At 29.3% G+C, this 26922-nt stretch overlaps 2 protein-coding genes across 2 annotated transcripts; one reads left to right on the forward strand and one right to left on the reverse strand.

Moving 5' to 3' along the window:
• Positions 1-1389: 1389 nt before the first annotated feature.
• On the forward strand, positions 1390-6391 carry LOC113858948 (beta-amyrin 11-oxidase-like). Its single transcript, XM_027491757.1, has 8 exons — positions 1390-1636; positions 1730-2210; positions 2432-2695; positions 4800-4889; positions 5500-5578; positions 5712-5818; positions 5929-6050; positions 6146-6391. Exons 1-8 carry the CDS (start codon positions 1404-1406, stop codon positions 6243-6245), a joined length of 1476 nt encoding a protein of 491 aa, XP_027347558.1. The 5' UTR covers positions 1390-1403; the 3' UTR covers positions 6246-6391.
• Positions 6392-17550: 11159 nt separating this feature from the next.
• On the reverse strand, positions 17551-23279 carry LOC113857744 (CTP synthase-like). Its single transcript, XM_027489919.1, has 22 exons — positions 22995-23279; positions 22700-22779; positions 22499-22585; positions 22365-22415; positions 22130-22247; positions 21978-22034; positions 21827-21891; positions 21555-21638; positions 21302-21352; positions 21141-21203; positions 21010-21056; positions 20825-20894; positions 20677-20739; positions 20496-20585; positions 20362-20400; positions 20028-20255; positions 19867-19952; positions 18982-19030; positions 18826-18906; positions 18648-18741; positions 17888-18084; positions 17551-17689 (listed from the first exon to the last, which is right to left on the reverse strand). The coding sequence occupies exons 1-21, from the start codon at positions 23110-23112 to the stop codon at positions 17891-17893; spliced, it is 1815 nt and encodes a 604-aa protein (XP_027345720.1). The 5' UTR covers positions 23113-23279; the 3' UTR covers positions 17551-17689; positions 17888-17890.
• Positions 23280-26922: the final 3643 nt, after the last annotated feature.

A 26922-nucleotide genomic window follows, 5' to 3' on the forward strand; every position in this document is an offset into this window, starting at 1 on the left:
CAAGTATTATGACAATTAATGAGTGGATTATGTTAGAAGATAACATTACTTATTAACATATTTTTCAATATTCACTTCAATGACAGCAATGATTAATCACATCTATGCTATTATTATAAATAAAATTTAACTGCAGTGCTTTAAATATTTTTATTGTGATGGTCTAAGTAGTAAGTGGTTCAATATTGCTTAGAAAAATTTTTGAATTTAAGTTTCTATGTATGTAAAAAAAAATTAATAATAAATTCGCTTACCACATTTAAGTGAGCGACCTGAATCGAATTCAGATTAAATTGAATGAACAAAAAATATTTTTTTATTGTGTTTGATTAAGTAAAATTTAAATTTTGATTTGATAAAATATTCACATTTAATATTATAATAAATTATTAAAATAAATTTAATTTTAATTATTTAATACCTATAAATAACGTAGATACGGAAAGTTATATTAGCTGAGTTTACATTTATTTTTATATAAACCACAAATATTTTTTTCTAATTAAACACAATTGCATTTAAGTTAAAAATATTTTATCATGGTAGTAACTAACTCTCTTAACACGATTTTTTTTTATATATACAAATTTTAGATCCAGTATCGTAAGATATTAAGCATGCAATATTTAAATCAAGCACCCATTGATTTGATGAGTAACTTGGTTTAACAATGCATAATAGAGACAACAATTAGATAGAGAGGGAGACAAAAATTGTGAGTAAAAATTTAGATAGATATACTTATCATAAATAAAATATAAAATAATTTTAAATAGATAGATTGAATCATATTTATCCATATAAATGATTAAAGAATAAATTGGATGAATTTTAATTAAATGAAGCATATATGGACTAAATTTATTTCAAAATATTTAATTTTAATGGATCGTATAAATTGTTTTTATATATTCATTATAATCTAACTTCAAATTTATCCAATAATCCATTTGTCAATCCTAATTTAATATCACTAAACCCTAAAAGGTGTCTGTAATTTGTTTGATATTATAATGGACGAGCAAGTGTTTGACTAAAACATATTTTGTTTATATTGTTAATATTTTTTTTAAAATTGAAGTCAAAATTACTAAATAATATTGATACACTATATTTTTTAACCTATAAATTTTTAGTTTTATTTTATTGCTGGGTAAAAATATTATAGTTAGCATTCCATTATAACAAAATATTTGAATCACATCAACTGTGTATATGGATTCACAGTTATTTCAACATCATTAAATTAAATGTAACTTTTGTGTTCAATTAATGATTATAGCTAGATTTTTAAACATAAATCCAAATAGAGATCGACTAAAGGATCCAGTGTATCAAGATTCAAGAACAATCAAGTTATAAATAGAGTGATAATCTGAACGGCAAAGGATATATAGAAAGAAATGGAATTACATTGGGTATGGATGAGTTTGGCCACTTTGTTCACATCCTATGTTTTTGTGAAAAAGATAGTGAGGAGGTTGAACGAGTGGTACTATGATCTGACACTAAGAAATAAACAACACCCACTACCTCCCGGTGATATGGGATGGCCCATAATTGGCAATCTATTGGCTTTCGCCAAAGATTACTCATCTGGTCATCCTGATTTACTTCTCAACAATCTTGTTTCCAAGTATCATTTAGAGTAACTTTTTATATGAATTTTTTAGATGTAACTATCCTTCAAATTAAATTTATATTCTTGTCTTGTTTATGCATGTTTCAGATATGGAGCAACTGGAATTTACAAGACTCATTTGTTTGGGAAGCCAAGCATCATTGTGTGTGCACCTGACATGTGCAAGCGAGTGCTAACAGATGATGAGAGCTTTAGGTTTGGTTATCCAAGTTCGAGCTCAAAGCTTGCACGAAGTAGAGCCTTGAATGAAGTCTCAAGTGCAGAACATAGGCGTTTTCGGCGCCTAGTTACTGCTCCCATCGTGGGACACAACATGTTAGCTGTGTATATACAACATATTGAGGAGATTGTGATCAATTCTTTGGAAGAAATGTCTAGCATGAAACACCCCTTTGCGATTATGAAAGAATTGAAGAGAATTTCCACTCATGTCATCGTTCACATCTTTTTGGGATCTCGCAATCAACACATTTTTACTAAAATAGGAGATTTGTTTACTGATATTAGTAAGGCCATGTTCTCTGTCCCCATTAACGTACCTGGGTTCTCTTTTCACAAGGCACTCAAGGTTCTTTCCATCTCTTCTCTCATTATTATTATTTTTAAAATATTCATCTAAAATAATCAAAAGTGATAAATTTTCACTAAAAAACTATTTGTTACATTGAATAATAAATATTTTTTTTAAATACAAGTTTAATTACTATTTATATATATATATGCTTGAAATTATTTGTATTTGTTTGAGTTCTAATATCACTATTGCATGGGTTTGACTCGTTATATTAGGCACGTGAGAGGCTGGCGAACATAGTTCAATCTGTTGTAGATGAAAGGAAGATGATGATAAAAAATGGTGAAATTGGGGGCCAAAAAGACCTTATAGATATTCTTTTGCATGTGAATGGCCAGAATGGTGAGAAATTGGAGGATGAGGATATTATTGACTTATTGATAGTATTTTTATTTGCTGGTGGTGAAAGCACAGCAGCTGGAATGATGATGACAATTGCATATCTTACACAACATCCACATATCTTGAAGAAAGCCAAGGTAAACGACGCTTACATCAGGCATGCGTAGAATCAATTACAAATTTTATGGAAAGCGTTTAATATAAGTTTGATGTGTTATGAATCACCATAGGTTTTATTGTTGTCGTTTAACGATTTATAACCAGAATATCACAAAAAATAAATCAACTATAATTTTAAAGATATAAATTGTTTTTAAATAATATATCAACATATCTAGTTATGCCTTTCTTTCTGCTAAATTTAGGTACGTAAAAACAAAATGCTTATTATTTTATTTTCGCATATGTTGTCTAAATTATTTACCAATGCATTCATTCTTGCTAAAAGCAAATATTTATAATATTATAGTTATCAATTATTGAGAATACAATAAGTTAGATCCCAAAGAATATTTTTCAGGTCATACAGTGAACTACAACTTAATTTGTAGAACTAAAGTTTGATTTTTTTTTATAGGGTGGTAATTACATCTAATGGTATTGGAAAATGAGGATCGAATTAATCCCATATAATCAACTATTGAATTTATTTTGCTAAAAAAAATTATGACTCCCTGATGACAGTAGGAAGAGATACCAATTGAGTTACAATCAACCAATGAAAAGATAATAATTAGTGTTAAGAACAATTAATAATTGTTTTCTTTTAATAAAAACTCTTTGTAAATATATGAAAGTACTTTACAATCGACTTATACTTTTATTGTATAAAAAGTATAGGATATTATTATTTGAAGTCAAAGACGGACCAACCCTTCAACATAAACTGATGTATACAATGAAAAAGAGGAATAAATATATCAAATAAATTTAAAATTAATATAGTAAAAGAATTCACAAGGCATTAATTTTTCGTGCTATAGTAACTATTGTTCACACAAGGTATATCTTATCAATGAAAGTTGTTTGAATATTAAATTATTCATGGCATTCTTAAGTATGGATTGATAAATTGAACGACTGATTATTACTTTAATATTGAGATTTTTTTTTTTATATATGTTTTCTCTTATATAATGTCTTTTTCATTATATGATTTGTCTTTTAAACTTACGTGTAAAATTAAATTAATATTTTTCAATTGATTATTCAGTATGAGAATATTCTTATCATTTTCCACATAATTAAATTTCTTAAATATTTTGAATTTTTACATTTATATTCTACCAATTTTTATTTATTTTTTGGATATGCGCTTTTATACTTTGAAATCTTTTTTTGAATCAATACTTTTTAAAGTATACTTCAAGTAGTTATTCATTTATAAATTATAAATAATTTTATTTATATTTTTAAGTTTACAGTAACTGAAGTAGACATATAAATCCTTAAATATCTATTATGATTACATAATTGAAAAGACTTGCGTAATTACATATATAAGTTTACACAGGGCTTCTTACGAGAAACAGTTTTTTGTATTTTGTGACATTTATATGGTGGGATCAATTATAGGTGTAGAAATATCAATTAAATAACTGAAAACAGCTGTATATAAAAGCATAAATTAAGCAGCTATTTATTTTCAGAAAATATTTTTTGTTTTAATTTGTTATTTTTAGTTTATTTTCTGCTTTTAAATATTTGTATAGGAAACACCGAAGAAAACTTTTTTTTTTTCATTTTCATTGTTTCATAGATAAATTAAAAAAGAAGAAGAAATAGAATGAGTACAAGGTGACAATTTTGTAATTAAAAGTGAAAACAGAAAATGAAAATGAAAAATATTTTCCAGAAATCAAACAGCCCTAAATCATTTTGGATAATCCATTTCGATAGATAAAAATTGTTAAATTTAGATATTTTGTAAACAAAAATTCAAATAATTTAAGAAAAAACTTTTAACATATAAGTTGAATAGGCTTGTGCCCATATAACACAGACTGTACAGAACCCAAATTAAAGGACTTGTAGCAACCAAATTTCTTTAATATTAGCTAGGATTATTACTAGCCGTTTTGTTACATGGTTGATTTGATATTACAAGTATGTTCACTTGTTAATGATTGTATTTGGTTAAATTGACCATCAAGATTCTGTTCAGAATATTATGTCATATTTAAGACAATCTAAGTCGACTGCCAATAGATAAGGTAATCAATCTTTGTTTATATCTTGTAGGATGAGCAAGAAGAAATCATGAAAGCAAGACCTTCATCGCAAAAACAATTAACTCTTAAGGAGATTAAGCAAATGGTTTATCTCTCTCAAGTAAGCATAAAAGAAAATGACAAACCCCTCCCTTTAGAATTGTTATAATTTAAATTTAATGGTACTTTTATCTCTTTAATTGAGTTTAAATGTGATTTTGGTACCTCAAATATTATTTGAGCTACTTAAATCTCTTTAATTTTAAGGCTATGCACATTAAGGTTTATCATGGAGTTGGAATATAGAATTTTATATAAAAGTTCAAAAGTACAAAAGTTAGTGAACAACTGATAAAATTTAATTTGGAAATGAACAGAAAAAGATTTAAATTTATTTGGGGTAAATTTTGATATTTTAATTAATTGTTAGTTTTGAATAGAACGCATTTTAGTCAATTCAATTTGTAAAGATTTTGAGTGGAAAATGAGAATTTATGAGCTTTTAAAAAATTGATAAAAGAACTAATTTGAACACTTTTAAAAATAGAGATTTATTAATTATTTAAAAAATTAAAATACTAAAATTACTCATCTCCAAACTAAATGGTCCAAAAATATAATTAAATCTTTGAATTATAAAAGAATTTTAATTCATCTTATTTTATTATTTTCTTCTGCAACTTTTAAGATGCTTGTCCAAGTAGGAAAATGTTGACTGTTACGCTGTGCAGGTAATCGATGAAATGTTACGTCGTGCTAATCCTGTCTTTTCGATTTTCCGAGAGGCAGCTGTTGACGTGAACATCAATGGTTATTCACTGTTCACTGTTCACTGTTCACTGTTCAGATTCATTGCAAAAATATAAACTCTAGTTTTAGTTAACTTTGATTGTTAAAGGAGAATAGAAACGTATGTATTCATATCATTGGCTCAATATTTTAGGTTATATCATACCAAAAGGATGGAAAGTGCTGGTTTGGATAAGAGCTGTTCATATGGATCCTGAAAATTTTCCAAATCCACAAGAATTTAATCCGTCCAGATGGGATGTAAGTTAGAATAATATATAACCTTTTACAGATACTTACAATTGGACACGTATCAATTGATTTTTTTGAAAAATGCATATAGATTTATGAATTATAATTTATATGTGCAGGATTGCAAGGGCAAAGCAGGAAACTTCCTTCCTTTTGGGGCAGGAAGTAAGCTTTGCCCTGGAAGTGACCTAACCAAACTAGAAATTTCCATATTTATGCATTATTTCCTCCTTAATTACAAGTAAGCATTATATCTTTCGGACATTCTTTTTATCATCCTTTTACATAGATCCTTTACAAGTGAAATTGTGCTTTATTATTATAATTATTTTACAGGGTCGAGCTCATGAATCCTCAAAATTATCTTACGTACTTCCCAGCACCTAAGCTTATAAACAACTGTCTCGCTAAGGTCATAAAGATCTCTTGTGCTTAGCTAAAGCAAGTTTATAGATCCCATGGTTGTAATGTAAATCAAAATTTGCTTTGTAACACTTTGAGGAGCTATAACTTCCTAGTTTGCTGTTTCTGTCACTGACTACTCCCTTGTTCAAATTTGTGGAAGAATAATAAGTTTGTAACTCAATCCCACTCCTTTTTGCTTTTCCGCTTCCTCTGTCAACCACTACCACTTAATCACTTAATAAAAGTTGATAGCAGTGATTAATTTTAAATATTTTAAAAATATTAAGAATTAAATTTTGAAATTTTTTTTAAGGATTAATTTTAAAGAGTATTACTTTTGTAGAGACTAAAAATATAATTAAGAATTAAATATTCCTTAAACTAACTACAAGAAAATAGACTAAACCTAACTCATTCTTAAGAATTAAAGAAATCGGGTAAACATTTGGTTTGTAAAATTTATAACACTAAATTTTTGCCGGTAATTCAACGTTAAGATTATAAACTTTGCTTTCATACATTAAAAAAAATTGCACTTAACTTAATCTTAAGTACTTATTAAAAAGATAAATTCTTTTAAGGGTCATAAAAAATATATTTTTCCTAAGTCTAATGAAAAGTATTCTAGTCATGTTCCTAACTACACATTAGAGATATATGCATCCTTTTATTGTAAATAACTAGAAATGGACCTGGACCTACTACACCACGCATCTTCATCTTTATTCCCACGATTTATCATACTCTTTTTCCTTTGGGATTCTTTACTTCTGGTCAGACCTTCACTCGGGGACTTCGGGTCTTCCTCCTCCAAGGCGTATAAGGAGAGACAGATCTAGCATCAGTGCTTGTTTTTATTTGATGCGAATATTATCATGATTGTGTTATTTTATTATGTGTTCAGTTGGTATCCATCAGGTAACAGATACCATTAAAAAGATGTATATTAGTGTACCTCTAAACTATCCATACTCATCCTTATCATATTCCATTCTCATTTCACTTTCTCTTTCCATATTTTCCATCTCATCTCTATATTTCTCACTATCTATTTATTCACATATCATTCATGCTTTTATATCTTTCTTTTACTCTAGTTCATTATTATATTACACATAAATCAATCATTGCTGAGAGTTAGTTCCCTTGGACTCATTCCACCATGTACATGCATATACAGTTAAAATAAAAATCATACACATCATCAAACATCACAAAACAGGCTTCAAATATAACAAAATATGTTTTCATCCAACATATACTTAAAATCATACATTTCATCACAACATCTTCATGAATACAAGCATACCACTCTCTTAGTAAAGGGTTTTTGAAGGATCTTGCTCAAAAGGCTAAGTTCTTCCTAAATATCACAAGAGTTTCTCTTTAGAGGAGAAAGAACAAAAAAATAATCAAAGAAATAGAGAACAAAGCTCCGAAACTTACCAAAGAACAAGGGAAATGATCTTCTAAACTTTGATTGGAGAAAAGTTGGGGTTTTTCTAAAGATTTGCTGAGAAAATTAGGAGAAAAGTCAGAGAGAACATATGAGGGTCGTGACTTGGATTATAATCCAACTTTCTTAACTTGAAAACTCTTAAATACCCCTCAATTCGCGATATTCTCGCTACAGCGAGACCTTCTCTCACTACAGCAAAAAAATTAGATAAAATTGCACTTTACTATCTGTCATTCTAGCTACAGTGAGAGCATCCTCGCTACAGTGAGAGAGCATCAAAATGCTTGATTTTGGATGCTGATTTCTCGCTACAACGAGACACATCTTGTTATAGTGAAAAATCCTACAGCTTAAATATAAAAAACTCTCCTAATTTCAAGCAACATACATTAACAACTCATACCAAATACAAAACTAATAAATAATAAAAATAGGGGTTACATTTTTACTGCTTTTGCATAATTAAAATTTTGCATTCTATACTTTCCTGTCTTAAAATTCTACACTTACCCTATTTTTAATTTGCTCTGTTTCTATTGTTGCATTTTCTACATAATTCTGCGGGTTTGTTAGGTGGACTTCTTTGCATTTCTCTGCATTTTTTCTACACTTAATCTGTTATGCATTACTTCATATTTTTGCATCAAATTGCTGCATGTTTCCATCATTTTTTTTGCATAATCCACATTTTGCATAATTTATTATTTTAAATTTTATGTTATTTAATTTATCAATAGAATTTGAGAGGTTTATTAATTGGAATTGCAGGAGAAGTTGCTAAACAGACCACCTACACACAGAGAGGTGTTCAAGGAGACAGACACTCGCTAAAGAGACAAAATCGAGTGGGTTAGTGCACAATCTCAGGCTACATATATAAGTATAGTTACTAACATTATATTATTTATTAAATATTTTAAAAAATATTTCTTGAGACAATATATAATTATTTGCAATAATTGTAGGATGGCTGTGTTCAAAGGCTAGAGGCTGCTTCTACTGAGAACCCAGAGTCCATTGATGAGGATGCAATATGATCAGAGACGATGGGTGATCTTTATAAAGGCTGCATTTATGGCATATGGAGCCACTTCGCAAACTTGATGTTGCCTGCATTTGTCATTGGAGGTGCCTCTTCTCTTGTGCTTGAGGTGGTGGAGGACATCGTTTGTACTCAAGTCCATGCCCTTAATAAAGATATCTAGAAGCAAAATGAGGAGATGTGGCAGACCAAGGAGAGTACATAGAAAAAGAAGTGGGCCAAGAAAATAGAGAAAAAAAGAGAGAAAAAAAGGTGGCATAAAAGATGCAGAAAGAGGTGTAGCAGCAACATACACAAATGCATGCATACTTCAAGTTCATAGAAGCAAATAACTCTACACCTTTTCCTCCTCCACCACCAGCTCTAACACAACTAGTATTTGGTGTGCCTCCTCCTCTATTGATGATAATGATGTTGCTCTTGATGATGATTATGCCGAGTAGTCGTGATATATATTGTTAATTTATTTTTCACATTATTACTTTGGATGTTTACTTCTTTAATTGTAATGACATTTTAATTTAATAATTTTGAAATAATTTTTTCAATTTTGAATTTTGATTTTATAAATTTCTTTATAATTATAAATTATTATGATAATTAGGAATAACGAGGAATAATTATACAAATAAACAAAAGAAAAAAATTAAATATTATAGACAAAAAAGTCTGTCTGTAACTTACAGACAAAAAAATCAGCCTGTAATGTTAGAGACTAATGTTTTCGTCTATGTGTCTATATTGATTTACTGACAAAGAAATTACAGACGAGTCAATTTTGTTTGTAATAACAAAATTTGTCTGTAAACTTTGAAAAATTCATCTTTATTTCATGTGTTTTTGGTAGTGTAAAGGGAAAATGACCTAGGTAGTTGTGATCCAAAATGGTGTGGTAGCATCTATGACGGATTGTGGTTTCTAAATACCTTTTATAAAATGGTTTGTACTCATGACGATATGTAGCATTTATAACTCCATTTTGGTTTCTAAATACCTTTTATATGCTTTATTTTTAGAGTTTTTATCATTTTCTAATTATTTGAATAAATTACGACTCGGCTTTGAGCTGGCGACATTGTCAAAGTGGAGCATTTTGATGTGGTGGCCATCCCAGCTGTATTTACAGCCATCGTAGCCTCATTGACAGTGCAACAGTGTCGTTGGAGTATAAGTCATCAACTTTCCCTTTCTATCCCCAGAATGAAGCAAATTTTAGGGTTTTTTAAGGGTAAAAAAGACTTCTTATCTTGTAAAAATAATCAGACTTTCCCTTTTTGCCCTTAAAATGACTTTGTTTTAAGTCTATTTTAAAGGTAAAATAGTCTTTCCATTGAAATACCTTACCTAATCCATCTTTTCATTCTCCTTTTCTCTGTCTCTATTTTTAGTGAGTACTTCCCTGTCTTTGGTTTGAATTGAGGGTGGCTCCCTTCCCTCATTTGTCTTTGTTTATGTAACACCTTAAATTTAATATCCATAAATAAGAAATTTTGCAAATTTTTGAGATAATAAAATTTTTATTTTTAATTCAAGTTTCATTAACCATTTCAAATAAAGGAAGGGGTTACAAATTATATCAAACAGTTACTATAAGACTTATTTAAATACAACAGTTTTCTAAAATAATATCCTAAGTCCTATAGCAGTTTCATCCACCCCTTCACTAAGTCTGGTGCTAATCGTCTTGATTACCTGAAAAATGAATGTAAGGGTGAGTACTCTACACTATCCAAAAACACACAATCAACGTAGAGTCTCACCTCCAGCACATTTCTAATACATTAAACAAACACAATCACAGGCAGCATTCCATATCTATAGGTACAGTACACAAAACTCGTGCATACACACACACCAACCACACTCACTGTGGCACTGTGATCACAGATTTACACCATGAATGGTTGCCGGTTACCCCCGCCTCACGGATACCACGTGGGCAGTCACAGGTCGCTCAGTAAAGATAGCGGTCAGAGGTCTAGTGAGGAAGAGAGTGTGTGGCTCGTGGTGCACCCGTTTCGCAGTCGGTGTCACCACCACTCCCTCTTCCCCAAGGTATTTCTACCGTCCTCATCTCCTACATCCCCAGTGTATCGCTGAACCATTCATAACACATTACAATAGCGCTAACACGCTCATTCACACATATTCCATTCACGCATGCAGTAATCATGCTTACACATGACACACAGCCCACAATTATCGTTCACATTACAGAGCCCTTAGGCCCACATTTTCACAATATTCATTCAAATATACAACACAAGTGCTCATACTCATTCTATCACACAACATTTACATACAATTCACATATATCAATTTTGGATCAACACATATCATGTTCACATATCACAGCACATGACCCACATTACATTTCTCAGCAATTTCCTACCCACTAACTCAGCCACAACACAATATTCAGCAAAATAACAACAATTCATGCACAAAAGAGTAGGATAGAGTCCCCCCTTGCCTTGGATTGACGTCCCACGCGCTAAATCCACCAAGAAGTGCTCCCCCTCACGAATTTTGTCCTAAACACATGGAGAAACTCCATGAGAACCGAGGGGAACTACGAAAACAGAGAAAGGGGATGAAAAACCAAAACCCTAACCATTAAAACTTACCTTCAAGCGTTCCCCACACGGATTTAACCTTCAATCAAGCTCCTGAATGACTTTGGAGGCAAATAATTGGTGGAATAGGGATTTGGGAACGAGAGGATCAAAGAAATTTCGAAGGGAGAGGGAGAAATAACTCTCTCCAAACCCTAACCCCCTTTAAATCATTTTCTGGTCGCGACACTCTCGCTGCAACGAGAATCTCGTTGCAGCGAGGGCAACGACACGCCCTCTTGCTACAGCGAAAAATTAAAGAAAACTGCACTCTGGTTTCTGCAGAATCTCGCTACAACGAGACTGCACCCAGAAATACACTTCAAACTGTCGCTCTGTCACTACAGCGAGAAGGCGACAGTTCTGGTCCTTCCTCTTAGAGCCCTTTTGCTACAGCGAGAATCCTCTTGCTGCAGTAAGAACAGCCCAGTATCATGTCCTACATTTAGGCACTTAGCCCATTTTCAGCCTATCCAGTCATACATACACATATATACACACATCTATGTACTTAATACACATAAAACATCATTTTCAAATAAATCAACACACATATGAATATATATATATATATATATATATATATATATAAGAATAATAATAATTAATATTACCAAAATTCAGAGCGTTACAATTTAACTTCCCCATCTTTATATTTATACTATTTTACATGCATTTATACAATTTTGTAGGATCTTACGATCTGTGTTATGATTTTATGAGTTACGATCTTTCATCCTCTCTCTGATCCTACATAAAATCTTTATTTTGACTACCATGATCACATAATCAATATGTCAGAAACAAGTTTTTAGAGTGCTAACTTAGGCAATGGTTATTAGAAAACGGTTAACATTGAACTGCTTTCTAAGGTATACCTCTAAGAGTAGTTAATAGAGAACCGCTTTCTAATGTACACTTCTAAGAGCGGTTAGCATTGAACCACTCTGTAATGTATACTTCTGAGAGCAATTCATAGATAACCGCTCTCTAAAGTATACATTAGAAAGCGGTTCTATATGAACTGCTCTATAAAGTGTGTAACTTTAGAGAGCGGTTGATAAAGAATCGCTCTCTAATGTATACTTCTGAAAGTGATTCTTCATTAACCACTCTCTAAAGTCTTTTTTATATTATATAAATGAAGGATGCTCTATGAATATCTTCATCTTACTAACAAAGTTAGTCTCTTTTATATCTATAAGTTCTCCTCATCTTCTTCGTCTTCATTTTTTATGCGTTAATAAAGTTGTTCTCTTTGAATTTTTCTTCGTCTTCTTTGTGCTAACAAAGTTGGTATCTTTTTCATCTGTTGCTACCTTTCTTACATCTCTCTCTATTCTTTCTTTCTTTCTTTCTTTTTCTTTTTAACCGTGAACCATCCTACTAGTGTTGTAGATGTGAACTGTTTGGTTAATATAACATATAAACTCAAGTTTTAATTTTGATATGTCATAAAAATGAAGAAATTTTGAATTAACAATAAATTAATTTTGGTTTAAAATAGAAAACTCAAAAAGAAAGAAATTTCAAATTTCAGATTCATTGTTTCCAAGTGATATCCACCATGTGAGACCGATTCCACGTGGAATCGCTCTCTAATATCAACATTTGAGAGCAGTTATTTAACCATTCTCTTAAATTCAACACATTTGATAGCACAAAATTTTATAGCAGTTCTAAACGTTTTCTAAATTAAAATGGAACTGCTCTCACGTCCATTTCTGGCATAGTGAATATGTATTTAAGGTTGATGAGGTCTTAATTAAGTATGTGACTTCAAAAAGGACAATCAACCAAAATCCTTCACTGCATTTTCTTTCTTATTTGTCTTTCTTTATTTTTTACTTTCTTCTGAAAAATCTTTTTCATCCTCTTTCAAATTTTTTTTCCTTTTACTTACATTTTTTTCTTTCCTTGTTTATTTTCGTATATTTGTTATCTCTTTTCTCAATCTTTATAAATTTTTCAGCATTTTAACCGCTTGTACTTTTTCTGCAGCTGAGCTTTACCTTTTCAACTCCAAACTTAATCAATTGCTTGTGCTCAAGAAATATGCAATAATACCGCAAATTTAATTTCAAAACTCATTATGGAAAAACCTAAAATTTTACTTATTTTTTGTTATTAGAGAGTTAATTGGTTTTTCACTTTATATTGATGGTATCTTAGAAAAATAGTTTTTCAGCTCAAAGGGGTTAGCTTGTATTTTTGCATATATAAGGTAAGCTACACTTGCATATAATGTGAAATGCAACTTTAAGTAACAAACAAACCAAGTTTTAGAGTGAGACTTCAAAAAGTGAGGCCACAATAGCCGAAATCAAAGATCAGCATGAAGGCTCAAAATTGCACTTGGCTACACTTTAGATCAACACTGTGTACAAGCAATTTACAGTGTATAACAGGTTTAAAGACCAAAATGAATTTGAAACTAGACAAATTATCATACAGGTATCTAGTAGTGCAAAAATTAAACATCATACAGTACTTTCGTAAAGGTAGTGTTAAGTGCATAATTATCTAGAGAGAGAGACTCCCTGAAGTGTGCAAGAGTGCATGTGCAGTGTGTTTCAGTAGATAAGCATAATAACATGACTGAAAAGAAAACTAAAAGGAAGATATCCCAAGCAAGTTTTGAATCAGGTCAAAGTGGTTGTCTATGGTGACAATTTGGGTTTCCAAAGTGGTAAAGTTTGCCTCATAGATATGTTGCAGATTGCCTTTGCAGGCTTTGCCATCCTTTTCTTTGCTTGCCTTTGAGACTAAGGTGGGATATTCATCTTTTTCTTATAGGTCTCCTCATACTTGCGCACAGTGGATTCAGTGATCGTCCTTCGAGCCTTAATTAAGAAGTCATCGAGTGGCCTCTTAACTCTTGCATGCTCACTAAGTAAAAAGATCAATGAATACACAAAGGAGTATTAAGTGACTTTACCAGCTCTGTGATCTTGTCAAAATCCACTCTCTCAATGTTGATTTCCATGTTAGTTGCAAGACCTAAAGAAGTTTAGCGCTCTCAATGCTGAGATGGTTATCATGCTATACAAGTAGAAAAGAAGTGATTAAGAAACCACACCATGCTTTTGTTTGGGATGTGCTTGGGTTCTGAAACAATCAATTATTTGGGTTGATCTATTTGATCCATTGGGCACCAGGTTTGCATGATGTTCTGATAATGTCTTCAGGGTCCATGGTATGGAAGTCGCTATAGAAATTAGGTACAGAGGGATTAAGAATGGCATGTGTTTCCAGCACATAATTAATGGTTTGGCTGTCCAGTGGTACTTGCTTGCTCAGCACAAAGGAGTGTAAGACTGATTCTTCACTCACACAGCTTTGGCATTTGCATAGAATTCATAAATGACTTCAGCCCCTCACAACCAAAATTGCAGAAGAAATTCCATTTTTTGTTAAGGTCCTTAAGGATATAATTGTTGATCTGCAACCACTCACTTTCTTTTAGGACCAAAGGGTGTTAAGGAATGGTTGATAAAAAGGAATGTTTGGACTTGTTCTGATCACAGGACTGAGACTGGATTGTGATTCTGATACAGGGTTGATAGGTTCTGTTTGATTTGAAGGGTTCGATGGTATGTTGATAGGAGTCTGGTTCAACATTCTGAGTAGATGTTTTGTTTTGCAACCTAGCTCTTGCTGATCTCCCTGCGGGTTATGTGAATTTCCTTTTGGGGACCAAATATCAGGAAGGTAGGAAATAAAGGAAGACAGGTACCTTTTTCAGACGAAACTCACAAAGAAAGTGTGAAGGTTTGAAGCTTGAAAAGCACGTTACTTCTGCAGGCTCTCTAGTTCACCCGGTCTTGTTTCGTTAGAGCTATTTCAAACTATATAGTTCAAAGAATAAAATATTAGTATATAAAACTCAGATAAAATCTTAAAATTTCCAATAGCCACACAATTTAGAAATAAATTAATTAAAATTAAACAAAGGAAAATTAAAATTGAAAGATGACAGAAATGCTTGGTTTCGAGTCTTCAATTTGGACTTTACTTTCCTTAATTTCCTTCTATGATGTTTAGAGAAATTTTCCCTGTCAAAATAAATTTCTAAATATCTTTTTAACCTTTCTCTATTTACTTTGAACTAGTATGTGGTATTTGGATTTTTCAATGTTACTATTCCATAAAAGAGTACTTATAAAAAATAGACCTCATCACTTTTATCTAAGCTTACCAGGAAACAATTTAAGTCTTGAATTAAAAAAAGCACTTGTTGTCCTTAAGAAATGTTTTATGAAAAATGTGTTTGTCATGATATATTTATTTTACTTTTTTCTTGTATATTACAACATTTTTGTGTGCATATAATCTCCATTTATCTAATTCATCCAATAGTCTAATCCTTTCTACTCTACTTGTCTTATTATCAAAATTCATCCATTTTAAAGTTTAGAAGCTTTGTATTCAAGTTCAACTGAAAAATGATATGACTTACCATAGACAAGTTTATATGAAGACAAACCTAAAGATATTTTAAATATTTTATTTGCCCACAATGCATCATCAAGTTTTTTAAGATCAATCTTGCTTAAAATTACTATTTTTTTTTTCAAAACTCTATAATTTCCATATTTACTAATTCAATCTGTCCATTTATTAGTAGATAATATGGTATATCTATTTAATGTTTGACATTATACTTAGGTATATAATACCATGCAGTAATTTATTACATAAATGAGTATATCCATCACTTATCAAAATAAGTCTTCTAATAATAATTTCATTTTTCTCTATTATATTAGAATATTACCTTTTTAGAAACTGATACAAATCATTAATATTATTTATGAAATATAATTATAATGCTAAGAACTGAACTATACTACATCACAAGTATGCTTTAATATTCTAAAATTTTAAATTCCATAATCAAATACTTTAATTTTATAATGATAACCAATTAAGGAATTCAATCTTCATATTATTTATAATATCCAACAATAATTATCAATTAAAATAGACAAATCATATAGTTTCATGATTTCTTATAAATTATTAAGTATTTTATATATATATATATATATATATATATATATATATATATATATATAATTTTTTGTTAAATTAGAAAATGTGAGTTAAAAATAAAATAAAATAATATTTTAAATGTGATATTTATAGTTCCTTAATTTGTATAAAACTAGAGACAAGAAAATGAGATTGTTTAACTGGATTACTCAAATTTGTCCAATGAAATGTAAGACTTGGACTTTCAAATTTTAGTTATTTTGAACATCATTTTTTTGTGAAATGAGATTTACTTAAAATTTATTGTGAAAACTTGTTCATTATTAAACGTGCATGTATTTATAATATATATATATATATATATATAATATTTATTTATTTGTTTATTTGATAATCACATTTAATAAGATTAACACTCATGTTCATATTTATCAAAGGATGACAATAATAATTTTAATCCTACGCGCGTTGATAGATATTATATTACAAGAATTTAATGAAATTATCAAAGTACCTAAACCTCAACTAAAGTTTTATTTAGCTTAGTAGCGTTATTGAAACAGTTAAGACTCAAATTTTCATACAATCAACATATAATTAAGAGATTGACATTAACACTTTAAATTTCAAATACCCAATTGAACTTATGACTCTAATGATAGATCCATCCAAACTAATTTTAAAAATGCTTTTATAATTAAAAAAATCAACTATTTTTTAAAATCACGTAACTTAATAAATAAATATCACTTTAATTCTATAATTAAAATAAGTATTATTACATATGCAAAGTACTACAAATAACATTATTAATAACATTTCATTTATATTACCTAATTTTTTATTTTTATTTTTATAAATTCTACCATGTTCTGGTAATGAAAAAGTGAAATATTACAACCATTAGGGGTAACATCACATGATTTAACAATTATATTAAATAACTCATCATTTGTAAAGTTAAGTGTTAAGTTATGATCCAATCTCAATTTTGAAATGTTGGTAAACTTTTTTCTCGTTTTCTGATTGGGCTCAAGTTTGACACAGAAGATGAAAGGATCTAACTTAGTTTTGGGATTCCTTCTCATGCTTCCGGCTAGTGAAATTAAAAATTTAATGTCGATATAACTTTAGCTCTCAAGATTTATATTAAAAAAATTAAAAGCAATTCAAGCTTGTATAATCATGAAGATATAATTAAGATTTCATTGACTAAACACCTCCTAAAAGAATGTCAAGAACATTCAAATCACAATAAGAAAGTCCAATGGAATCTTTCTGTTGACAGCATAAGATCTTTGCAGAACCAAAGGGTTGCCATTGCACTAAAATGTAAGACAAAGAAAGCTTGAGAATTCCCCACTCTGAAACCATTATAAACATAAATGAGCTGGACCCATTAAAAAAGACTGGGATTAAAGCTCTTCTCTGTATCATCTGAAGATTCTATACCTACCAAGGATCAATTGACTGTACAGACAAGTTCTCATAGACAACTGAAAGCCCTCAATAGATATTTAACCAATTCAACTGAAAACGCTATGATAAAGGAAGACCAGTACCATTTAGAAATGCATCCCATTGCAATTGCCATATACATATTCTGCCCTTAAAGTGGCTGTCTTTGTTGCAGTTCTATTTTGGTATGTTTTCACTGCTGAAATATCACTGCCTACACCTTTTGAGAGACTACTATTATCAACATTCGAAGAGTGCTGTATGACAGCATCCAATTGTCCGCATGCTGCTCCAATAAACCCTGCATTTGACATGACCATCAAGCAATCAACAAGTTAAATTTAAGTGTAGACTCAGTGAGAAGCATTTAATGCTTCATAAATTTTGAAAAGACTTGTATAAAAGATAGCGTACGTAATTGTATCCCTTGACTTAAAAATGCATCTAAAATATAATAGTAGTTTTTGGAGGAAATATAACATAAATTTTGGAGGGAAGTGCATATGGACAAGTAACAAGAATGAGTACAAAATCTATTCTCTATCTTGACTAATTTCTACTGTAGAATGAGTAACATCAAAACATGTTCCCAAATCCCATTGGTCAGTTAATTTTGCAACAAATGCTATTAGCATTTACAAGATAAGAAAGTGCAACAGAGTTTCTTGTTTACCTTTTAGGTAACAATCAAAACCGAAATTTATTGTTTGAAAAGAAATAGCATCTAGTTATATAGTCCAATGTTTCAATGGAAAGCTAACAGCAAATAAGTACCTAAGAACATTATTTGAAGATCATATAATGCAAAGATAATAAATTAAAGTCAACCTGGACGTAAAATGCAGGCATGTATCAGAGAAGTACCTAAGAACAATGGCGATGGCTTTCCTGGTCTTGATTTAAATTCAGGATGGAATTGAACACCAATATAATAAGGATGGTTCGGTAGCTCAACAATCTGCAACGTGAAAAAACAAATAATTCATTTTAAGTACATCATATGCTTATACTAATTCAAAACGTGTCACAAGAATGTTTATACCTCCATGCGTTGACCAGTTTCATCCTTCCCAGTAAAAGAAAGACCAGCATTTTCAAGGCGAGCTACCAAATCAGGATTCACCTGCATATGAATGACAAGATCATTTTTTGTTCTATTCACATTTACAAGACAATTTTATGCATGGCAATGCACTACCTCATATCTATGCCGATGTCTCTCATCAATGAAGCTTTTGCAGCCATATCTAAGAACAAGAGTCAAAGGGTTAGAAACCTAGTAAATCTCATACAAAATGTATATTTTTACCCATATTTCAAACCAAATAATGTATAAATCATTTACAAGACATGACCTAACACTATTCATCTAAGTTTCATCGAAGAGAACAACATCGTCCTGAGTATTCATGAAAATATTTCGATAATTTTTACGTTAAATGCTGAAAGCCTAACACAACCCTCTTCCTTTACTGGACTTGAGATTGGCTATAGGAGAGTTTAGAAAAGTAAGAATAAAAAACTTTTACAAATGTGAAGATGTAGTATGAAATTTTGTCTTTTTGGGTGTATTTATGTCAGATAGTTGTGTGAGCAAAATCACTTTGGATAGTAGGTTTCAAACAAGTAGGAAAAACAGATTCTCACAAAGTGAAGAAATGTGAATATTAGATAAAGACTTGAAGTAAGAAATAAAAAAGTTCTTACAAATATAGGAATTTAATATAAATTTTCTCACAAAAACATGTCTAATCCTTTGAGTGTAATTAGAACTAGGTTAGTTGTGTGTCAAAGATAATTTGATAGTTTATTCGTGCATAATTTGTAAGAGATGGTTTGCTATTTTATTTTTTTTTGTGCAAAAATTGCTAGTAAAATTATTTTCTCAAGAGTTTGTGAATAAATGTAAGAAGTGTCAAACTATATTAAATTTGTAAATTCTTTAATTTTATTAATTTTATTATGTAGGCGCTTCCAAAACAGAATCCGGAGGTCTCTTGGCCCTTAACAAGACACATACTACTCTTTGCATAAGCACATAAAATGTGTCTTCAGAAAAAATGAATAGACCAATAATGCTTACAATTTTGCAGATTTGCATTCCTTAGTCTGGAAATATGTCCTTCTAGATCCAAGACGCATGGTGCCTCCCATATGTGTTTTTGATCCCTATGCAATAAAAAATAAGAAAAAAGACCACAATACATTTTCTAATCAATAGAATAGGATAACACAGACAGAAACCTCAGGCATAAATATGATGTATGGGCTTTTAGTATGGTGATCAAATTCAGTGCTGTTAGCATCTTGTACACCCAGAACAGATCGTGCAAACTCTATGACAGCAATTTGCATTCCAAGACAAATTCCAAGGAATGGAATTCTGTTTTCGCGGGCATACTTGGCTGCAATTATTTTTCCTTGCACTCCTCTGTCCCCAAAACCTCCAGGAACAAGAACACCATCTGCACCCTGAAGACAATGTGGAGTTAGATAATAATCTAAGCCATTTTTGGAGCTTAAGAGAGTGAAATAAATCAATAAACAACTCGGTTCATTTCAAGACTCTGAATGAAACCTTTAATAACTTCCATGCCGCCTTATAAGCATCAGGGCTCTGCAACATTGAACAATAACATATAGATGAAATTGCTTCTATGAAAAATCTTTATTAAACTTGCTTGTGATACAACGATTTATAATTGATCTTACCTCTTTAGCAGTTGCATCTTCAAGGTTGCTAGCTGGAATCCAGTCCACAACAAGTTTCTTTTGGCAATGAACAGAAGCATGCACTAAGGCCTGAAGTCAATATTGAAGGTGAAATCACAAGCTTGTTCTTACACAATTATGCCTAAACTATATATATACGTATATTTAAAGCTAACTCCACCTTTAGAACAGAGAGGTAGGAATCTGAAAGGCATGTATATTTCCCCACCAAGGCTATACGAACCTGCCATTCATAAGAAATAAAAATAAAACTATTGCCAATAATCAAGGATAAAATAATTAAGATTAGCTTTGGAGTAGGAACCCACTGGTTCATGAAGCAAATCACTAGATTCAGCTCTACTAATCCATTCCTCTAAACTAGGCTCTTGAGCTACACTGTATGTACAATAAACTGCAATTTAAGCTTTCCAGAAAAATCGATAGAAAATTTTCTACATCCATTAAATTGCAATCCAGGAGAAAAACATATATTTGAGTTTGTGAGATTAACCCGTCAAGGTTCAGCACTTCAAATATCGCTTCATGAGCCTTCTGATCCTAGACCAGAAGAACATAATTTGTAAGAAATGGTACCTACAAATAAGATGATATGAAGTTCAGCAGTTTTAGAGGAAAACTTACTCTTAAAAGCAAAGGAACGTGCCAGATGTTGGGAACATCATAAAGAGTAATAATGTTTTCTGCCTGAAAATATGCAGCTTCAGTATAGAAAACTCTTGCAAAGCAGACACTATCATTAAGCAAATACATACACCAAAACACTTATCCTTAAAAACTCGTACCGGAATCAAGCAAAATTGAGAAAGTTTTCCCTTTGCATTCTCATCCAGTACCTGAGAAACAATCGAGTGTTAGAACCTTCAATTAAAAGTTTAAGGTCAAGAACTGTTTGAATGCAAGTATGCATTTGTGTTCTTTTTGTGCATCTTAGTTTGTGCTTGTGCCTTGTTTGCATTCTTTGTGCACATTATTTCAACTTGTAGGGGAGAGAGAGAGAGAGAGAGAGAGAGAGAGAGAGAGAGAGAGGAGAGCAACCATTGTGCTGCGGCATGCTAAGATATGGGGAGTGAGTCCTTGGCCTCTTAGTCCACGAACACTATGCTGGGTTGGTTTAGTTTTCTGAACATAATAAACGCAATTTTTCCCATGTTAGATGAAAGTAAGGGTGTGTTTGGATTGGCGCGTGAATTCATTCCAGTGACATAATTTATAGCTTTCACGTTAAAACATGATTAAACATAATTTTAGTGAGTTTCCAAACACATTAAGCCATTTTCTACACAGATCTCAGGGTTGTGAGGCGTTACCTGTTCACCAACAACATTTAAAACAGGAACAAGGCTGACATGAACTAAGCAAAAGTTGTCAGCACCTGAAATGTTCAACAAAAATTAACATCCAAATTATAGCTCACACATAGGTGAAATTCACACCTTGTCAACAAATCAAGTATCTCACCTACTCTGTATGAGAATTGCCCCAATGCCTGAATAAATGGCATGGATTCAATATCTCCTGCACCCATAAATAAATGATGTTGTAAATAAATTCACAAAAACATAAACTATTGAAACCATGAAGAAGAGTGAAGAATGTTTTCAACAGTGTACCTATTGTTCCACCCAATTCTATGACACATACATCAGCTGGACCGGTCTTTCCATCTACCGGTATGTGGGCCACCCTTTCTATCCACTCTTGAATAGCATCAGTGACGTGAGGAACAACCTAAAGTTGAAAACAGCATATTAATTAATATTATTAATAATAGAACCAAACATGAAAACCTTAGTTTATAAATAATTATGATGAAAATAAAACATAGTACAATTATTTAAGACGGACCTGAACAGTTTTTCCCAAATAGTCCCCTCGTCTCTCTTTATCAATCACAGACTGTAATGAAAGTAAAGTTGGAGATGAAAATTTTGTAATGATCTTCAGAAACTGTGTGATGGGTAATAATAAAAACAACTTGCCTGGTAAATCTTCCCAGTAGTTATGTTATTATCACGGGTCAACTTGATATCCATGAAACGCTCGTAGTTTCCAAGATCCAGGTCCACCTTTCAATAAAAAGAGAGTCAAAATTTCATTTTTTTTCAAAGAAACCACTTTTGATCAATTTGCCGACCCTCTCAGCAAATTGCATAAAGCTGTCATGAGTGCAAGTTGTGTACCTCTCCACCATCATCCAACACAAACACTTCTCCATGCTCAATAGGGGACATTGTTCCAGCGTCTGTGTTTAAGTAAGGATCTGAATTGCAAGTGAGACCAAAATTAGAATGTTACAAAGGATGAAACAAACAAACAAACAAACAAACAAAAAGATGAGAAGAAGACAAAGAGCAGGGACGGGGAAGAAGAAGAAAACACAAATCTAGACAGCAAAACTATTAAGAGTTTGGTGGATAAAAAAGTGTGCATGCTTTATCCACTTAGCTTTTACAAAAAACATAGAAAGAAAGATACCAATTTTGATGGCAGTGACTCTAAGTCCACAAGCTTTGAGAAGCAAACCAATACTACTGGCTGTAACTCCTTTACCAAGGCCACTAACAACTCCACCAGTCACAAGCACGTACTTCATTTTCTCTGTTGTGGGGTCTCAGTGCCTTCTTATTCTTCACTCTCTGCAATGAGAAACAGAACAGAGCACTCTGTTCACCCAATACAACTCTTTTAATGTTTCTTTTCTTCACTTTATGCAGAAGAAGAAGCTGCCTTAGACGAAACACACTCTCTCTCTTTGCAACCAAAATATGCAGAGTTTGAAGAAACTTAAGAAACCGATGCCAACCAATTGTAACGTTCGTTGCTTTATATACAGAGCATTCTCTTCTTATTCCAAGGGGAAGGGAGAGAGAAATTAACGGAAAAATCAAAAGCTTGACTAAAAACTAATAATAAATATAATAAAGGTTAATCGCTTATTTGTGTTGGCCTCGATGCTTTTAATTATTATTTTTATAATCCATACAATAAAAATTATTATTAAAATTTATATGTATTATTAAAGTAAAATTTTAATCTTAGAGAAGAATACTATAAACATCAATAAAATAAAAATATAATATTTTCATTTATTGTGTGAATTTAATATTGACTCAAAAATATTTAGAAATGAATTTTGTTTATTATAGTATTAAAACCTGACTAAAAGATGGTAAAAATAACTTTAAATTTTCTACTTTTAATTTTATAAATTTTCTTTATTGTTAAACAAAAAAGTATCAAATATTTTTATTGAATATTTATTTTATTAAACAGAAGGAATTGTTAAGAAAAATTTTTAAAAATAATTTGTATTTATCATGAATTTAACGCATGCTTCTACATTTTCTTTCAGATTATTTTTGAAGGAGTTAATCTCTCTTGTCAAATTTAACATAATAATACTATGTACATATCTTTCTGATAGACAATAAATAAGCAATATTTATCTAATATTTATTAAAAGAGAAATCAATATGAGATTTGAACATAATTTATCATCTACATGAGATAATCTAATTTTATTTGTAGGTGAATTTTTATTTTATCTATTTTTATAGTGTTTAATTTTGGCTATTTTTAAATATAGTACTCTAAGATAAATTTTAATATTTTTTTAAAAAAATGTTTTGTTTGAACAGTATCATTTTTAATAATATATATATATATATATATATATATATATTATGGGTGATACTTTTTTTAATATGAAATAATAATTTTTTAAAAAAAGTATGTGATCTTATAATCTATAATTTTAAAATTAAAATAAAAGATACTGCAAATATAAAATTTTAAATACACTCTTAAGTTTTTTTTTTAATAAATTTAAAATTCATACCTCATAAATTAATTTGACTTTAAAAAATGTGCTATTAACGATGTTATATTTAGAATATATATATATATAAACACTATGGAATATACTTTAATTTATCCAAACAAGGTTAATATACTTTAATTTGTTCAGATTTAAAAGTATTCTTTAATATGATATTGTAATTTATAACAAAAAGTTAATAAATTATTCTATAGTTATCATGGAATTATTATTTATTTAATATCTCCAAACACAAGTAGTATTTTATATAATAAATTATAAAAATAATTAACTATATTTATAATTGATTATTAAAATAAAATTTAAAATTAAACCAATCCTAACCCACTAGATTTTATGTCTGATGTTCCAAATGTACTTCTCTGAATGACATTGTAATAGTTTTAATAAGGTGGGAGAGAGCTCTATATTTACTTTTAAGATTAATATAAAGATCGCACATGAATTAGAAATCTGAACAAATTCCCAACTTTTTCTTTTCAAACTTTTGCCAATAATTATTTTTCAAAGCATGTAATATTTCATTAATTATAAAAATATATAATATTTTATTATATAACTAGAGAAATATTAAACTATATATTAATTTACATGAGATTTCACTTGATATTGATTTTTTTAAATTATGATAATACATAAGTTTTTCAAAAAAGATAATTTTTTTTTTTATCATTCTATCATGTTATTATAGGTTAAAATATCTCCTTTTTTTTCTTTCAGTGTTGTATGAATTTAATATCATAAATATTTAAAAAAATATTAATAAAGTAAAATTTTAAAAAACTAAATTCATATATGTGTTGTGTTTTTTATTTATATTGATAAGTAAAATAAATTATAATTACCTACTCTCAGAAAACTCCTATACTAATTTTTAATTAAAAATATTAAATTTTAATTCTTTTTTAAAAATTGTAAAATTTCAATTGAAGAAAATATTTATTTTTATCTATTCATTGGCTAGTATTATCAAAATTAATATTATTCTTATAAAATTTTAGTATTTAATGGGATTTTTCAATGCGTAATTGATTCATGGAATTATTCAATTATAAATATCGTAATAATTATAAAATTAAAATTTTAATCTACAATACTTCGTAATAAATATATATATATAAGGCAGGGATCCAATTATTTTAGACTTCAATATTGGTTAACTTACTTCACATAATAACTTTAATACATGTCAAATTTTATTAATTTAACCATTTATTTAAGATATCTCAATAAATAGATTAAATTTACAAAATTTATAAAGTTTAATAAATATTTGATACTTTATTGAACAATTTTATTTTAATGTATAATATATATTTTAAAATATAAGTAAATTAAGCTATAAAATTATATTTTTATAGATGTTCAATTTATCTAAAAAATAACAAGCATGATTATAGATATAATATTACATCATTCAGTAGTTAAATTAATAAAAAAATTTATTTGTGTATATATACACCATAATTAAGTTAATTAAAATTAAAATAATATTAAATTAACAAATAATTTAATACTCTGATGGATAGACAATTTTAAATATGTTTCAATATAATTATTATTTTAATTAACTTCTATCTCTCAAATCTTACTACTTTTTAAGTTATTTCATTTAAAACTTGTATTATTCTATTAAAAATAATAATCTATCATATAATATCTTACATGTTATCAAATCGATATCTGTATAAATGGATGTATAAATTTTTTACTTTAAATTTAGAAATATATTAGCAGTATCATTATTTATTTATGATTTTTTTCTATCTTTTTATATCACTCTTTCTATCACATTACTTTATTAATGGCTTTTCTTTCTTTTATTTATATTTCTATTTAAGTGTTTACACATTAAAAAATATTTGTCATTTGATTTGTATAAATAAGATTCAACTACCTTACTAATAAAAGGTATAAAATAAATCTAAAAACAAAAATTAGGTAAACTTTTATTGAAACTTTCAAGAATTTATATTTGCTTGATTTTAACGTTACTCCTATAAACAAAGTTTAACTAAGTATACACAAAATAAATTAACAAATATTTATTTAAATATTATTTTTTTATTTGTAAGAATGAATAAAAATTCAATTAAAATAATAATATTAAATTAGTATATAATTAATGTACATTGTATGACATACATATTATTAAAAAATATTAATTTTCTTATCGTTATTTGTTTGAGAAATAATTTTTTTTTAAAAAAAAAAGGGTTAAAAATACAAAAAGTTAAAAGTACATGAATAAAATAAAAATATATAAAAATTAAAAAATTATTTTTAAAAATATAAAAAATTATAATAACATACTTGTATACAAATCAAATTATATTAATGTAAGTTATATTAATAATGACACAATTAATAATAATACGTGAAATGAGAATTTTATTCAATTTAATTATTAAATTATAACTATATTATTAAAGTTGTATATTATTTTGATATAGCGTATATAAAGAAAATATTAAATTATTTTCAATTGATTTAAAATTTTGTAGATGATAAAATTTTTAATTAAAAAAATTTAACAATACAATTACTATTGTAAGAAATTTTTTT

This window comes from Abrus precatorius, unplaced genomic scaffold, assembly GCF_003935025.1.
Source record: "Abrus precatorius isolate BTA unplaced genomic scaffold, Abrus_2018 Scaffold2, whole genome shotgun sequence".
Taxonomy (NCBI): Eukaryota; Viridiplantae; Streptophyta; class Magnoliopsida; order Fabales; family Fabaceae; genus Abrus; species Abrus precatorius.